Genomic DNA, 17,744 nt, shown 5'->3' on the forward strand with positions numbered 1-17,744 from the left:
TAGAGATGCAGGAGGGAGGATGGATGGAAGTGGAGCTTAGTGAGGTGACAGGCTGCTCTGCTCATTCTACTGGAGACTAAAAACAGTAGGACATACAGGCTTAGGTATTCCTCCCGTAAACTCAGCACCAATTATAGCTCATCAACATTTATTAATCATGATCATTTGAGGATTGTATTTAATTTCTCTCAAAATCTTCACTCTAACTAGTTTCATAAAAGTTAAAAACATCCCTAGCTAGTGAGAGCCCAACTGGGCTCTGAAGGGGTGCCCGCCCACCCCACCCACAGACACATTAATAGCAAGTGGATGATTCACAAGTGTGGCTGCTCCCAGCCTCTCAAAATTTCCATCTTTTCTTCTCTAGTCCCCCAAAAACTTCCATCCATCAACCTAAGTCAATAAGCTATGAATTACTGAGCTCACAGGATACAGCTCATGAATATGTATGTATGTGTTTGGAAGACAAGATTGTAAAACAAATGGGCTCCAATGTGGCTTTTAGGAACCCAGCACACAGGCCTTTAAGGAAATGCCTGAATTATTCTACCCATGTATACTGTTCCAGCATGGTTTCAGCACGCAGAGATGGTGGAAAAATCGTTTTTTCTGGTAGATTTTTTTTCTGCTGGTTTTCCAGGCACACATATGTGGAATAATTTGCTGAATGAAACACAGCTAGCTGCTTTTTGCAAAAACCAGAGGTACAGACTTTCTCTCAGGCCACAGTTTTTACTGCTAATGCCTGTGAGCTGCCTGCAGAAAAGGATTGTGTGATCGCTTTTCCTTCCATCCATCCCTTACTTCAACATCCTCAATGTCTCCGCCTTCAACTACTACAGATAGCCCCATGTTTCTCCCTTCATTTCTTACCAGTCTCCAAATAAAGGAGCCACTATAACCCACAAAACAGAAGACCATCCTAGTTCATAAGACACGTGACAGAAATAATATGACTGAGTCCTCCAGTCCCCTTTCTGTCCCTGCTAGAGCCATCTTCAGCTGCTGCCACCAACTGTCTGCTGGTCTCCCGCCAGCCCGGGACCCCTAAACAACACACCTGGACAAAGACTCTTCCAAGCCAATCATCCTGCTTCCTTCAGTTTCTGCCTATTGCTCCTCAGCCTCATCACTGCCTTCAGAACAAAAAGGACTTGAAAATCCTCTCACTAGGCCATCTCTTTCTAACTGGGGACTTTCTTCCACTATTACCATCATCTGCAAACATATAGGGATCATCTAAAATATACAGAGCACCATGCTACCCTCCAGAGCGGGACTCGGCACACATTTTCGGTGAAGGGCCAAAGTATAAATATTTTAGGGTTTGTCATTCTGTTGTATATTCCTTTCTTTTTAAATTGTGGGTAAAACACACAATTTTTAAGTACACAGCTCAGTGATGTTAAGTACAGTCACACTATTGTGCAACCAATCTCCAAAACTCTTTTCATCTGTGGAACTGAAACTGTACCCATTAAACAATAACTCATTACTCCCCCCTCTTTGGTAACCATTATTCTGGTTTCTGTCTATAAATTTGACTACACTCGGTACATCTTATATCTTATACATGGATTCACGTGATATTTGTCTGCTTTTGACTGGCTTATTTCACTTAGCACAATTCAAGGTTCATCTATGTGTCAGAATTTCCTCTGTGTATGTGAGTGTGTGAGTGTGTGTGTGTGTGTGTGTGTGTGTGTGTGTGTATCACATTTTGTTTATCTATTTATATTTCAATGGATATAAAAACCATTCTTAACTCAAGATACATGATAACAGCCCTAACCGGTTTGGCTCAGTGGATAGAGTGTCGGCCTGTGGACTCAAGGGTCCCAGGTTCGATTCCAGTCAAGGGCATGTACCTTGGTTTTGGGCACATCCCCAGTAGGGAGTGTGCAGGAGGCAGCTGATCGATGTTTCTCTCTCATTGATGTTTCTAACTCTCCCTCTCCCTTCTTCTCTGTAAAAAATCAATAAAATATACACACACAAAAAAAGATACATGATAACAAACCACAGACCAAACTTGGCCCCAGATCATAGCTGGCCAAACCCTGCTCTAAAGCATAAAAGATCATTCTTCCCAGACCAGAGGATCTAAAGCACTTTCAGTCCATGGTACCTTCAGTATATCAGAATTTTTTTTCATAGCACTCAGAAGCCAAAAGAAATACCCAGACATACCTTTATTAAGTATTTAAGACCAAGCAACTTAATGTGTTGTTAAGTCCTAACAATTCACTTCCTGTTGGTCACTTATACCTAGGAATCAGATTGGACACTACCAACCTCACTCTGTCCCACACGGATTTTCATGAGCATTTGCTTTAAAGAACAGGACCCATCCCAAACTCAGCTTTACAAAGGTATAAGCATATTGAAAGGAATGTGTATTGAATGCTGAAACTGAACTATTTCGAGCTAGGAGTTCACTTAGTATCAGACAGATGCCACTGTGGTTCCTCATAAATTTAACATATCTGGCAACATCCCTGTGAGTTCACTGAGAACCCCCACGGATCCTTGGCACATGGTTTGGGAACCATAGATATACTCTTCCAGAGACTCAGGATAGAGATAGGAACACAGAGTCAAATACCAAGAACACACCAAATAATACAAAAGTGCATATGCTGAGTTCAAAATGACTGATACAGGTATTAAGAGCTATGAATTCTAGAACCCCCAAAGTCAGGAACAGCTGAGGAGCCAGTGAGATTTAAGCTGGTCCTTGAAGACTGAGTAAGAGACAACATTCATGTCTACTATGTCGTTAGTATATCTGCCTGTTACATTCAAGTCTAACCATGATTTTAGGCTCCAAAGGATAAGGTTCAATACATAGAATTGGGTGGTAACTATCTATAATAATAAAAGCATAATATGCTAATTAGACTGGGCAACCGGACAACCTTCCAGACGTCATTCTGGATGTCCTTCCGGACGAAGCCACCATGGCGGGGGCCGAGGCAGAGGTGGTTAGGGGTGATCAGGCAGGCATGCAAGTGGTTATGGGCAATCAGGCAGGCAGGCAAGTGGTTAGGGGTGATCAGGCAGGCAGGCAGAGGCATTTAGGGATGATCAGGCAGGCAGGCGAGCAGATAGGGGCATCAGGCAGGCAGGCAGCAGTTAGGGGCGATCAGGCAGGCAGGTGAGTGGTTAGGGGCAATCAGGCAGTCAGGCAGGCAAGCGGTTAGGAGCCAGCAGTCCCGGATTGCGAGATGGATGTCTGGCTACCGGTTTAGGCCCAATCCCACAGGGATCGGGATCGGGCCTAAACTGGCAGTTGGACATCCCCCGAGGCGTCCCGGATTGTGAGAGGGTACAGGCTGGCTGAGGGACCGCCCCACCCCCACCCACTCCGTGCACAAATTTCATGCACCAGGCCTCTAGTGAACTATAAAAAATAGACTTCCTTTATGTGTTTCTAGGAAATTTTAAACCAGAGTTTACTTAAGCATTTCCAAACACACTCTATAGATGCCATCTATACATGCTAATTACTACTCTAAAATGCTGACCCTAGTAAATAAATGTACTGGATGTGTTCCATTTGCCCCTCTCCATCTTTCACCCTGCACAGGGCCTCAGTTGATCTGTATGGACCACTTTTTCCCATGAATCCCTTGCCACCTGGTTTCCATTTGGGTTCAGCCACCAGGACATCGGAGGAAGGAAGGAGAATAAAGTCTTGCTATTTATTTTATTCCACTGACTTCCTCTCTGAGAGTTTGCCTCAGATTTGGTTGTGACCCTCACAGAAGTTCATGGTTCTTATCAGGTGGCCCTTTCTGTATAGTTCTCTGCCCCTTAACAAACACATCCAGTCCTAGAGGTGGGAACCATAGTAAACCCACCCAGGATATGGGCACAAATTGAACTCCTGTCATTAGGAGGTAGGGTCTACGGTATGTCCTCTCCCCTGGAAAGTGGGTGGGCTCTGTGACTACTATGAACAATGAAATATGACAGAAGCAACACTGTTTTAGTTTCCAGACTAGAGGCTTCTACTTCCTGTCTCTACGAGCCCTCAACCCACATATAGGAAATCCAACTACCTGAAGCTGCCATGCTATGAGAAAGCCCAACGTAGTCCCAGGGAGAGATTCTGTGGAAAGAAGGAAAGAAGGAGGGGGAGGGAAAGAGAGAGAGAGAGAGAGAGAGAAAGAGAGAGAGAGAGAGAGAGAGAGAGAGAGCGAGATCTCCACCAAGCCCCAAGCTATTCAGGCCCCAGACATCATGAAACAGAAAGGAACTGTCCCCATTGTGCCCTGCCCTGATTCCTGAACCAGAGACTTGTGCTTTATTCTAATGATAAATGATTGTATAAGTCTTTAAGTTTGGGGGCAGCTTATCACACATCAATAGATCATTGAAACATCATACTCCTTTAGACTCTCCTCACTACCCAGTGGGTGCCATCTGACAAAAGTCATTAGGGCTGATGATCACATTCTAGGCTTCTCTTCTTTTTGAGAAAATGAAACTGCACTGCCCTCTGAGGTCAGATGTGATTTTCTTTGCTTTAGAGAATGAAATGAGAACAGAAGTGATATGTGTCACTTCCAGACGGGAGCTTCAAAAGCCAGTGGGCCATTCACTATGGCCTCTCCCCTCTGACATTATGACCAGAGATATCAGATGTTGAAGATCTATCAACCTGGGTCCCTGACTGAGGATATCATGGAGAAAAGCTACCTACAAGCTGCTCATTCCACACCCCAAGACGGACATGTCATGCGAACAAAAACATAAAGAGACGTTGGTGTTGTTTGTGACTGAAGCATAATCATGGTGACTGATTAGTAAGTTCTTTTCTCAAGCTAATCCTTACCAAAACGACCCTGTGCATGAGAGAGCATTTGAACTCTGGAATGTTTTGCACACACAAAAGGAGGTCTGTAAATTAAGCAAATATATATGTCTATCTTTTTGACAGCTACAATCAGGAACACCATGGAAATCAACCATGTGGAAACACAGTGGCCATGGGAATCCACCACCTAGACCTCTAACCACAGGGAGCCTAAGTGACCAGGGGCCCCGTGGCTACACTGAAATGCTCCCACACCTCCCACAGGCTCCTCACAGCCAATGACAGTGCAGTGGGGATGCTTGGCAGACCTGTCCCTGGGAAACACAGGCCTCCTCCCGGCAGCCTGCAACACTCCCATTCAATCTTACACCCTCTCCTTCACTTGGGGGTCAGATTGCATTGCAGTCTGACCACGCCCCCAGCCTTCCCCCACCTCGCTCCCTATTTTCTCTCTCACCAGCATTTCCCCTAGCAAAATCCTTGCACTTTGAACCTATCTTGGCATCCATTCCACTGAGAACACAGACTAATATAACTATGTCAATGAATATTCAGCCTTGATAACTTAGCTTTGATCAATTAAACATACTGAGACAGAGCTAGCTCTTGCTGGATGGGGGCTGTTACATTAATCTAAAGTCATAATTTTACATGATGTCCTTGGCTATGGTTAGATCCAACTCCTAAATGATCTACATTGACATGGTATCATTTTCTTTAATGTGATTTTTACAAAGTGTGATTTAACCTATCTCCAAAAATGTATCCTTCCCTAAGTGTCCAAAATAGGCTTCCAATCTCTTATTCAAAACCCTGGAGACCATGCATTTTGGAATTCGAAATTTCATATATTAGAAAAGTAATATTACACCTGCCATATTTGACGTAACCCAGCAGATCTGGAGCAGAATTCTAAAATCAAATACATCATATTTTTTTTCTTCCATATAACACACAAATATTAACTCAAGTGAGATTTAAAAAACAAAAACAGCCTTGAGACAGTTTAGATATGGGTTTGCCATCAAAGACAATTATTCTAAAAATTCCGTTTTCAGAGATGTTTGCATTTTTGAGTTGTGAATAAAGGATTGCAGACCTGTATATCCACACTACAGAAATCTGTGCAGCCCTATTAAAAAAAAACAAACAAAAAAACAACCTAGCTTCATACTAACACAGGATAACAAATGGCTGCCCCACGGCACTGCATGAAGAAAGCATACAGCAGGACAAACTGCACTGGAGGTGTGACCATAAAAATACATAGAGTGGGAAGAGGGAAGGTGGAGACAATCTTCACTTGCCTATCCCCCCTCCCCTCCTTTTCCCACCCACAGCCTCTGTAAGGACTTCAGCTCTCGTTGAGCAATGCTGTGGAGACAATGTTTATGAGTATTGATTGTGATGTGGTAAAGTTTTTAAGTATGAATTTATTTATATTACTTATGCGAGAGAGACTAAATTCACCTCTACAGACTGCCTACGCTGATGGCAGGCAACTAGAATGTTTTGCATAAACTGGGGGCTGAGATAGTTCACAGGGAAATTTACTTAGGGTATTAAATCAGGCTCTTCTGTCAAGGCAAGAGACCCAGAGGGTGAAAACCAAGGACAGGAGCCCCTGCTGTAGACTTGAGATGCCCAGTAGGGGACTGTTCCCACAGGGAACGTCTCAAGAAACACCCAATTCTGGACATTTTTCCTCATCTGTTTCTAGCCCCTGTCCTGGCATTCATAAAAGGCTCTTTTCTTCATCAACCATTTCAGAAGCCAAGAGCCAGAGGAGAGGCTGTTAACCACAAACAAAAGAAAAAGATGAAGAGCAGGATGAAAAATAAATTGAGGAAATATTCTTTCTAGTAGCTCAATAGTCCTGGGAGAAATGGTCTGAGATGGATAAAAGTTAAGGAATCTTAATTAGGGATTAGAAATCGAGTATGGTAACATTCACTTTGCATTTTATATACTCAGTATTGACTGTATTTTTTTCACAATAAGCATGTATTAAAATAATTTCATGATTTAAAATTTTTCATTTAATTATGGGAATTATTGAGAACAATCTTTGTTAATCTATGTAAGGTGCTATTATTATTCTCTGTGATCCACTCTTGGGAGATGTACCCAGTGCAAACACTCTGCTTGGCACTCTGACAAACATCATTCCATTTGTGTGCTGTTTGTTCAACCTCTAAATCTGAGGTACTGTGCTTGGCACTGGAGGTACCCCAGTGAACAAAACAAGTGTGAACCCTACTCCAAGAAGCAGGTGCACCATGTGGAGACAGGCATTCAGCAAGTTATTGCACATTTAATGATTCAATTCCACTTGTGGTGCATGCTATAAAGGGGAGCACTGTGACCCGTCAGAGCCTCATGGAAGCTCTCTGAGGTGGATCTCATCCTCAATTATGGATAGAGAGTTAACATTAATATTTGTAACATTAAGGTAGGTTAATTATAATACCATAACATATACTGAACAAATAATATTTTTATAATTACAGCTATTAGGAAATGATAAGAAATTACTTTAGGTCAACCGGTCAATGGGGGAAAGGATGGGAATAAATGTGGAACTAAGTCTAAATGTGCGGGGGAGTACATGGATTATTACTGCCAAGGATTTCACCAGCACTGCTGGGTTCCTTCATGCAGAGGCTTGGAGACCTCAACTGCAAGACACCCACCCCATCCCCAGAATAGCAAGATACTAACAGAAAGACAACCTGGAAACAAATACAGGGGTGTATTTTCCAAAGATATGTTCCATATTTTACAAGCATTTTTCATTTTAAAGACGTGGGCCCTTCGTGCCCACAAACCACAAAATAAACTGGAAATCTCAATCTCAAACCGTACCCAAGAGTCCCTCTTGAGCCTAGAAGTAACACACAAGTCCTATTCAGAGCAAATACCCTGTCTGTTTGGAAAACTTTGCCACTGTGCTCAAAAGGCACTAAGTGGCAAGACATGAACATCTTCCACCAAGACCTGCTGCTCTATGAGACGGGCATGCAGAAAGGCTCGCTGGAGTTGTAATACTAACCATGGTATCTGTGGTATGAATTGCCTTCAAGGTAACATCTGCTCAAACTTCGGAAATTTGGGGGGTGCAGGGGAGACCTGCTGTTCCCATGAGCATATACAGCCAGGCTTCAAAGTTGCCATAATCAGGTAATCTTGGATTGTGTAAAATGAGAGCCCATGGAAATGGAACTTCCAGGAGTAGAAAAATGGGCATTCCATCCAAATGCATGTGATAAGTAGTTCCTTGCTTCTCTCCTGACCAAGGCTGGCACTTACAATAACTTGACAAAGATCCTCTTGAACTAAATATTGTATATGTTTCTTTACTTAGTGAAGCACGAACTTAAAATTAGAATTCTAGGTCCATGGGTATCTCCTGACATCTCACAATGGAATAAGCTGACTTATTACACAAAATGAAAGCATCATAGTGAATTCAGACTGGTGCTAATGAGACAGCCAACCTTTGATGAGACCTTAACTTGGCTTCACTTTACTTTTTTGCTGTCTCAAAATTTTTATAATAAAAAATTATGTTCTGAGATATGCCAAATCCATGGGACTTTTGCTCCCACACCCCTCTCCACATTCATAGTAAACCTTGCCCTCCCTATGACAGATGTGGCCTTATAGGACAGCTTAACAGGGAGTTTCAAGTAGCCACCATCCATGACCTCAGCAAGCACAGGAGTCAGTCTAGTTGCCAATCCTGGTTTAGACTATCTTACTTGACATTCAAAATGCCATGTTCCGTGACAATAAATAGATCCCATCGGACTTAAGCTGTCACCATTGTTAAGACCTGTTTGATATGGCTAAGGAATATAGATGGTGTGAGAAATAAAGCTGAAGTCGCCATCAAGTCAGTCACACCATGTTGGCCTTTCTCCGTTTCCATTAGTTGTACTACAAACAGATAAATATCACATCAGCCAGTCACTGACCTTGTGGAGGGCAGGAGCCAAGACTGGTACCAAGAACCCATTGTAAATATAATTTACAAGCTGGTTACGAATCAAAGGATGAGCCACCTAAGGGAGAAATAAGTAGTTATAAAAATTACAAAGAATTCAATTTTTAGGTCTTCTTAAAAATCAAACATTTCTGTGTACATCCTGAATTCAAAATAGAAATACAAATTTTGGCCATTTATTTCACGATTAAAGAATAATTCAGACTTCAAACCACCATGGAATTTTTTCAGATGGTTTATTCCAGTATAAATAGTTTGGACTTTCAAACAAAACAAAAAAAGAGAGAGAGAGAGAAAAGCTGATAGTTTTACGTTTCTATTTGAAAAATAGACTGAAGATGTATACAGAGTCATATCATAAAATTCACAAACTAGAAAGTATAATTTTACACCATAATTTCATCTGTGTCCCATCTCAATTTGTGACTAATTAAAAAAAAAAGAATACAACTGTCAAAATGGACAATTAAATACACTTATTTTGCTGGTAGAAAAGAATTTTTCATTTTAGAGGTGCATTTTCTGCTACTCTTTTTACTAAGGAGGAAGGCATTTAGAAATTCTTTTCATTAAAAAATAGATCCTATTCAAAAGCAGAAAACATTATCAGAGGCACAAGTCTTCCTATATTTGATTTACAAAATATAATTTGCATGGATAACCCCCGCTAATATCTTTAAATTTATCTTTATTGTTGAAAGTACTACAGATGCCCCCCTTTAGTCCCCATTAATCCCTCTACCCCATACCCACCCCCCACCTCCCCAGGCCTTCACTGCAACTATTGTCTGTGTCCATGGGTTATGCATATATGCAAAGAAGTTCTTTGGTTAGCCTCTTTTACAGGTAATCTTTACAATAGCGCCCCCAAACAAACAAAAAATCTTAAAAGTAGTATATGGCCTCAAAATATAGAATGAAATATATCACTTCTCGGTTCTCAAGCATGCCTGTTAGCTTTAATTCTCTTTCTTAAAAGACATACAATAAAATAAAAAAGCATTTTCTAGGGAAGTGGGGCTAGATCTTTAAATTACTAATAATCTCTCTGTGTACATTTGGGGAGAAACTAACAGTTCCATCTCTTTTATGTCCACACATTTCTGCAGGAAAACGTTGATAGACTGTAATATTAAAGAAAAAAATAACTTAAGATGTAATCCACTTATCTTATATATAAATAAAACTTCCTTTGACTTAGCAATAAAAATGAGATGGGAACCAAAGTGATGTACTACATTTCCTTCCAGAAGCTATTTCTTTATTTGGTAGATAAACAGATTATAACTAACATTTTTCACCTCACAATCACCATAAAGAAAATCTGATTTCTTAATAAATCCAATATTGAGGTGATGTTTATGCTATACAGAAATAAAACATTTTTGACGAAAACCTACTACATCCTTAAATGTTTATAAAATCTGATTTTTATTGAAAACAGTAACAAAAAATCTGAAAGTAAAAATCTAATCAAGAAGCGAAATATAGTAGAGTTCAGTGGCGTTTTTCCCCCCCCCCCCAAAGCAGGCCAATTTCAAAGCAAATTTAATTTGTGTTGCTAAGAAGATGCTTAAGTTCTTCTAAATTCAATTGGGATAACAATATTCTTTATGTAGTATGCACCATTAAGCACAACAAAGTGTTTTCCTTTGTAGACTCCCCAAAAGACCTTGAAATAAAAGTGGTATAATTTGGAGTACTTAGAAGCCTAAAAATATCTATTTAATGAGTCAGGCATTGAACTTATTTTTGATGGTTAAGTGGATAATCAAAACAGAGTTAACATTTTTTATGAGGAAGATAAAGAATATCTACTTACTTTTTCTCAATTAAAACTTCCCAGAAACCCATAAACTAACATTTTTACTCATTCAAGAACATTTAGTATGCTTCGAGTAAAGCATCAATATTCCATAAACATTAAAATAAAAAAGGGAATGTTTATAAACTACTCCTTTACCATGCTTCTACTCTGAATGGATCTCAGCAAAGGGCCCCTGCATTGCACTCAGTACCTGAATGACGGCATTGCAAAACTCCAGGGAGTTCATGAACTGGACGAGGGAAGGGAGTAGGAGCCAGTCATCTTTCAGGAGGCAGTGCCACTCCTCGCCTTTCTCTTCTAGCTTTGTAGGCAGGGAAGAGTAGAGACCACTGAGCCCAGTTGCAAGCACCTGTGTTCAGAAATAAAAATGTAATCAGCTCTTTTCCAAAGTTTTTTAAAATATGTTTTTATTGATTTTGAGAGAGAGAGAGGAAGGGAGAGGGAGAGATAGAAATATGGATGAGAGAGAAGCATTGATTGGCTGCCTCCTGCATGCCCCCTAATGGGCACTGAGCCCGCAACCCAGGCATATGCCCTGACCAGGAATCAAACCAGCAACCTTCTGGTTCATGGGTCGATGCTCAACCACTGTGCCACACTGGCTGGGCTCTTTTCTAAAGTTTTAACCTGCAACTAACAGGTCCCCGGGAAGGTCAATGCTGCTGGTCCAAAGACTGCACTTGAAGTAGCAAGGTATTAAAGGATGAGAGGGTATTTTGCTAGCTAGGAAGGATTCGACAGGTGGAGATTAGTAGGGAAGGACAACTCCAGTAGAAGGAACAGCAGCACCCAGGGCATTTGGTTAATTCGTAGATGGTAGATACAGGTGGCTTGTCTCTTCTGTACCAGGCACATGCTGGTCTAAGGGTAGGGGAGTGAGGGAGAGGCAAAGATGAAAAAAACGTGATTCCTGCCCCCAAGCTGTTGAGGAGAGGGGCAAACTCATAAACAAGCATTACAGTACCATACTCTGCATTCAAATTCAGAGAAGGCACAAACCCAGTCTCTGGGAGGAAGCCCTGGACTATGGCAGCCCAGGTCAGAAGATCTCACAGGTAAGAACCATGAGTGGCTTTAGAGAAAGATTCCTGCAAACATGTTAAAGGTCAATGCCTATTTACAGTTTGAAAAGCACTTTAATCTGATCTTTACAAGTGATAGCAAGAAGAAAGAACTGGGGGCCGTGGGTCAGACATGATGACAATAGTTCAAACAGAGCTACAGTGGGGCTAAGCTGAAGTATCGGCAATTGGAAAACGAGAGGATGAATTTGAGATTCATGTGTGAGGTGGGTGTGAGGGTGAGCTAACCATGACATCTGTCGATCCAGTATTGATTCAAAGCTCACGGGGTTTACTTCCTCCCTCAATGCTATGTTCCTAAAAGGACAGAGTTTGGGCTTAGTAAGTGAGGATGAGTGAGAACTCCAAACTATTAAGTTATCCAGCTTGGTCATTAAGAAAATGATGTCTTTAACAGAGACAGAAATGTGGGCAAGGAACCCACTTGTGCTGTGTGCCTGTTGATTTTATCTTGTGCAGCATAACCTGAGGGAAACTATGGCTGTCACAGTTGGGAAGCCTCCCAGCTGGGAAGTGATGATCCCAAACAGCACCTCAGAGATCCTGACCAGGCAGAGGAATAGTACGGAACAGAAGCAAGAAGTTACCTATAAAAGGCATTCCTCTAGGGCAGTGGTCGGCAAACTCATTAGTCAACAGAGCCAAATATCAACAGTACAACGACTGAAATTTCTTTTGAGAGCCAAATTTTTTAAACTTAAACTTCTTCTAACGCCACTTCTTCAAAATAGACTCGCCCAGGCCATGGTATTTTGTGGAAGAGCCACACTCAAGGGGCCAAAGAGCTGCATGTGGCTCTCGAGCTGCAGTTTGCCAACCACGGCTTTAGGGTAAACCCTGAGGTTATCAGGGACTCAGATCAGCTAGAAACATTCAAGAAAACATTCAATCCTAACTTGGGCCCAGAAAAGAAATAGCGAAGTTTTCATTGATCTCAGAGTCTATTAAAAGATGAATCAGCAATTATAATAGTGTAATAAATGTTCAGAATACATGATAGAAAATGCATGGTGCTGTGGATATACAAAAAGCCCTTAATCCAGACTTGGGGTAGGGGAGCAGGGAATGGTCTCAGAAGAAGTGACACCCAAGCTGCTAAAGAATAAATAGTAGATGGCTAAAAAAGAGTGTTGAACGGAAGAATATTCTAAGCAGAGTGTGTACAAAAGCTCAAAGGAAAAGGGAAAAATGGCATCTTCCAGGAACTAAGAGCAGTGCAGTGCTACTGGAGTGCAGAATTAGAGGTGGAAAGAGCTGGTAAGGTAAGCAGGAGTCAGACCCTGCAGGGCTCTGTAGGCCAGGATAAAGAGCTTGAGGGACATCCACTGGACAGCCCCGTAGGCAGCTGTATGGAGTTGATCCTTAGAGAAGGGTCTGGGCTAGAGATAGAGATCTGGAACCATCCATACAGACCAGAGGGAGAAGGGAAGGGAGGTTGAGGCAGATGATATGATAAAGTAACCCACAGTGCCTGACATCAGAAAGTCAGAGGAGGTGGTGGTGGGAGTCCAGGTATGTTGAACCTGGAAAAATGATCTACCACCTCATTGTTGCCTCTTCTTCTCCCCTGTCCTGTTCCTACAGCATCCTCTGCATTCCTCTGTGTAGCACCTGTCAGTCTTGCACTTATTAGTTTACAGCTGGGGTCTGGGTGATTTGTGCAGGCATGTACGTGGAGCAGCAGAGGCCAGCAGTGCTTGCCATTAGAAACACCCCCTGTTGGACAATAGAGTACAGGCCTGGCCTGAGAAATGAGAACCTGGAGGTCTTAGCACAGAAAACCCCGATGATGCCTCGGGAAGGAGGGGGCGGGGGTCACATGGAGTGGGAGCCCACAATGGAGTAGGAAGGGCAGTGAGAGAAAGAAGTGAACCACTTCAATATTTGAGAAATCAAAAGATTGTGTCAGCTCCTCTGTCCTTTTTCCTAGTGTCCTTCTTTCACTCATTCATTCACTCGTTCATTAAAAAAGAATTACTAAGCACCTTCAAGCCAGGTACTAGGGTAAGTACAGAAATACAACAGTAAACAAGATAGTGAATTTATTTCTTTTTTGTAATCAAAGCATCTGTGTTCCCACTTAACTCCTTATCTACATACCCAAGCCAGTCACTTTAACTCCAGTTTTAAATGTGACCCGAGTGAGTTGTCTGTAATAAATTAGAATTCTCTACCAAGAGAGAACAGAGACCAAAAGTTCTCCTTGAAGGGAAATCTAACCTTGATGCCACATTTTAAAAATCAATTACATTTGCTAACTCATGCTAAATTAACCACAGAACAAAGGCTTTAATTCTGCATATGCCCGAAACCTTAACCACTTTGAGGCTTTGAAAATGAATTCATAAAGACAGGCTTAATTTGTCTGACTAAAAAGCTGGGAATAACTATTTAGTATATCAATATAATTACAGCAACATTAATCTTCAAATTACATACATCAGTGACAGTAATTAAAAATAACACATACCTAAAATTCACTTTTTTAAAGCATATTCTTGGAAAAGGCATGGCTAAGATGGGAACAGAAGCCTGTCTATAGAGAGAGTGCAGTGTGCCAACTGGGACAGAGAACTACCGCGTTCTTGCCACTATGTGTGGGGCTAGCGAATGTCTCTGCTATAGTCTTCAGGCAAAGAAACATGGAAGAAAATATTCTGCAGAATAAAGAGTATCACATATTTCTTTTAAATAGTTTTTTATTGATTTTTTAGAGAGAAAGAAAGGGAGAGGGAGAGAGAGAGAAAAACATCGATGAGGGAGAAACATAGATCAGCTGCCTCTTGCATGCCCGTACTGGGGTTTGAACCTGAACCCAAGGCGTGTGCCCTGACTGGGAATCGAACTGGCGACCTCTTGGTGCACAGGATGATGCTCAACCAACTGAGCCACACCCAGCCAGGACTAGTATTATATAGTCTTAACAACAAGATTCCAAATCTTTACTGCTAAATATTTATAGCCTCCTTTCTTAGACTGCTCAGAGTTCAGATCCATTCACCCAAACCACATATATTTCTAAAACACTGACTGTGGCCCAGGTGCTGGAGAAAGAAGTGGACAAGCCAGCTCAGGAGAGATGGAGAAGAAAGGCGACAAACTAATAAATGCAAGAAAGACGATTGCTCCACAAAAGGAACCAGAGGGTGCTGTGGGAACAGGGCAAGGGAAAAGGAGAGGCAACAGGTTTGTAGATCATTTTTCCAAGAGTTTAATGGCACCATCTATTTACTTTTAAATTTCATTTTTAACTTAATTTAAAAATTTATAGACATTCAACAGCTAATTAAAAATAAAATGCCCATCCACTATTTTAGCCTTGCATTGATCCTGGCCACACAAAAGTAATTATAAGACATACTTGTTCCTAACACATTAAGTATTAACCCAATATTTTAAATTTATTTTCTCTCAAGAGTCTCCTTAAAAGAAAATAATCGCCGTATAAAACTATAAGGATAATAACAGATCATTTAAACAGCAACACGTCCATGAAAGACCATGGATTTTAGTATCAGACTAATGCAGCTGTTGAACCTGCCTCTGCCATTTACAGGCAGTGATTAAGTCCTCTAGGGTTCAGTTTCTTTACTGAGTTGCTGTGGGGATTAAAGAAAATAATGCAGGTGAAAGGTGACCATCATGGTTGACACATAGCAATGTTCCCACTGGAGGGAAGAAAGGTGACGTGCACCACGCACAAAACAAGCCAGGGAAGGTCCATCTTTAACGCGAAACGTTCAACACTACCCAGTTAATTTTAGCAAAAACAAAAAGATTTTTAGCAGATGGCTTTAGTCTGAAGCTAGCAGCAGAACACCTGCTGGGGACCATTTGATACACCTTGCCAACATAAAAAGCCTCATAAGTTTTAGATATGGGATAAATAATGTTCTACCTGCGGCTGTGTACCTAAAGGTTGCTTATTTCAATTTGCCTTTCCGAATTTGTGTATAGGCTGCTTTCTACTTTTGCCAATCAGTAACCAGTGACAAGGGCTTAATCATTAATATTTGTTTTAAAAAAATCAAAGGAAGACAGGGTCATAGAGTTCCCAATCATTTGTTCCCTAGGGTATTCTCCTCCGCCTCCTTTTCTTGGAAAAGCACATCGTGAGGTGCGAGGCGGCGGAACCAGCAAGCTCTTCCTATCAGTGACAACAGCAGGAGTTTCCAACAGTGGTCTAGTTTCCGGAAAGAGTCATTACTCTTCCCCACACCTGATGCTAACACACTTTGACAATCATACTAATTAGAGAAAGCTTTTTGTCAGCTGTGGTCCTTAGCCGGGTGGTTAATAGAGGATGCTTTTATATTCAACATACAGAGGCCCCCTTTTTTAAAAATTATGTTGTCAGATGTAATTATAGAAAACTGGGGACAAATGAGATTATGGGATCCATCCTGAGGGGCAACTTAACACAACGCAGCAGCTCTGTGTTCCATTCTAGAAAATAATGTCCGCTGTAGACGATGTTTTTCTCCAACTTTAATGAACTCGACAGTGTTTGAAAACACATTTTTAGAAAAGCAACAGTCAGTAAAATCTGCTTACAACGTAAGTGAAAATCTAAACGTTAAAAATATGCTCCATTCTAGTCCTAATTAATGTAAATGTTTAAGTATGAAATGTTATAAACATATAGAACACAACAGAATAGAAACCACCCCAAAATTTCACAGATTTTAATGTTTGCACATCATTTCTTCAGGGCACTCTTTATTTTTATCAAAAAATAAAACCTAACAAATAGAGCTAAACCCTTTTCCAATCCAATTACCCGCCCTTCTCCTTCCTTCACCCCCAAAAGCAACCACAGTCTTGGAGAACATATTCCTGTACTTGTTTTTGTACTTTTACTGTATTCACACGTATCCAAAAAAAAACAACAGCATACCTTATGTCCTAAAACTTTGTGAATTTACTAACATACTATATGTAACCTTTTGCTACTTGCATTTTTACTTAACATGTTTTTAGACTTGTAGGTATTCACACATATATAGTTACATATACACTATACATGCAATTCATTCATTTTGAATTCTGGGTAGTAACCCATTTATGTAGAACAGGGGTGCAGAATGTCCGGGCTGCGGCAGTATAAGGCCTAAGAAATCATTTGGTCTGACCCCGAGTTAATTAAATGTTTGACCAAATATAGCAGGCTAATTTTTAAAATATATTTTTATTGATTTTAGAGAGGAAGGGAGAGTGAGAGATACTTCGATGATGAGAGAGAATCATTGATCAGCTGCCTCCTGCACACCCCCAATTAGGGATCAAGTCCACAACCCAGGCATGTGCCTTGACTAGGAATCAGACCATGACCTCCTGGTTCATACGTCAATGCTCAACCACTGAGCCCACCAGCCGAGCTGCAGGCTAATTTTTCAGTTGATAATTTTTGATGGCCTGCGAATCATTTTATAAATATCCAAATGGCCATTGGCAGAAAAAAAGATTCCCCATCCCTGATTAGAACAAGCCAGTCTATTTATCTTTCCCTTAATTTATTTCTATTTTTCTCTTCCTCAAATCAGCATTCTATTGAATATCTTTGTGCATGTATCCTTGCAAACATGTGCCAGACTTCCCTAGGGGGATATCCAGAAGATGCAGGGTCACATGGAACACAAATATTCAAGTGTATTAACTATTGCCATATTGCTCTCCTGATTTATTGTCCCAATTTACATTCTCAAGAGTTCTTGTTTTTTCACACCCTTGACAACACTTGGTGTTACCAGATGTCCGACAGTTCACCGCTCAGATGAGCAGTATCTGATGTCTCTTTGTGAGCTGATTTGCATTTCCAATGCTAGGAAAGGTGCACATATTTTCATATGTTTATGGGCTTTGGGTGTCTTCTGGGAATTATTCATTCACATCCTTTGCCCATTTTTCTAATGTTTTCTCATTAATTTGTAGCACTACAAATATTTTTGTATATTTTGGGTACCAATTACTTATATTTATGTGTGTTGCAAATATCTTCTCCCAGTC

The 17,744-nt window shown here is 41.0% G+C and overlaps 1 protein-coding gene across 1 annotated transcript in view; it reads right to left on the bottom strand.

The window, feature by feature from the left end:
- The window catches only part of FHIP1A (FHF complex subunit HOOK interacting protein 1A), a 202,400-nt gene that overhangs the window by 53,249 nt on the left and 131,407 nt on the right, over positions 1-17,744 (bottom strand). Inside the window, exons 6-7 of the mRNA XM_054717689.1 lie at positions 10,847-11,005; positions 8,800-8,886 (exon numbers count right to left, since the gene is read on the bottom strand). Of these exons, the coding sequence (XP_054573664.1) occupies positions 8,800-8,886; positions 10,847-11,005 (246 nt within the window). The remainder of the gene's footprint in view (positions 1-8,799; positions 8,887-10,846; positions 11,006-17,744) is intronic.

The sequence above is a fragment of the Eptesicus fuscus genome, chromosome 6 (assembly GCF_027574615.1).
Source record: "Eptesicus fuscus isolate TK198812 chromosome 6, DD_ASM_mEF_20220401, whole genome shotgun sequence".
Classification (NCBI taxonomy): domain Eukaryota; kingdom Metazoa; phylum Chordata; class Mammalia; order Chiroptera; family Vespertilionidae; genus Eptesicus; species Eptesicus fuscus.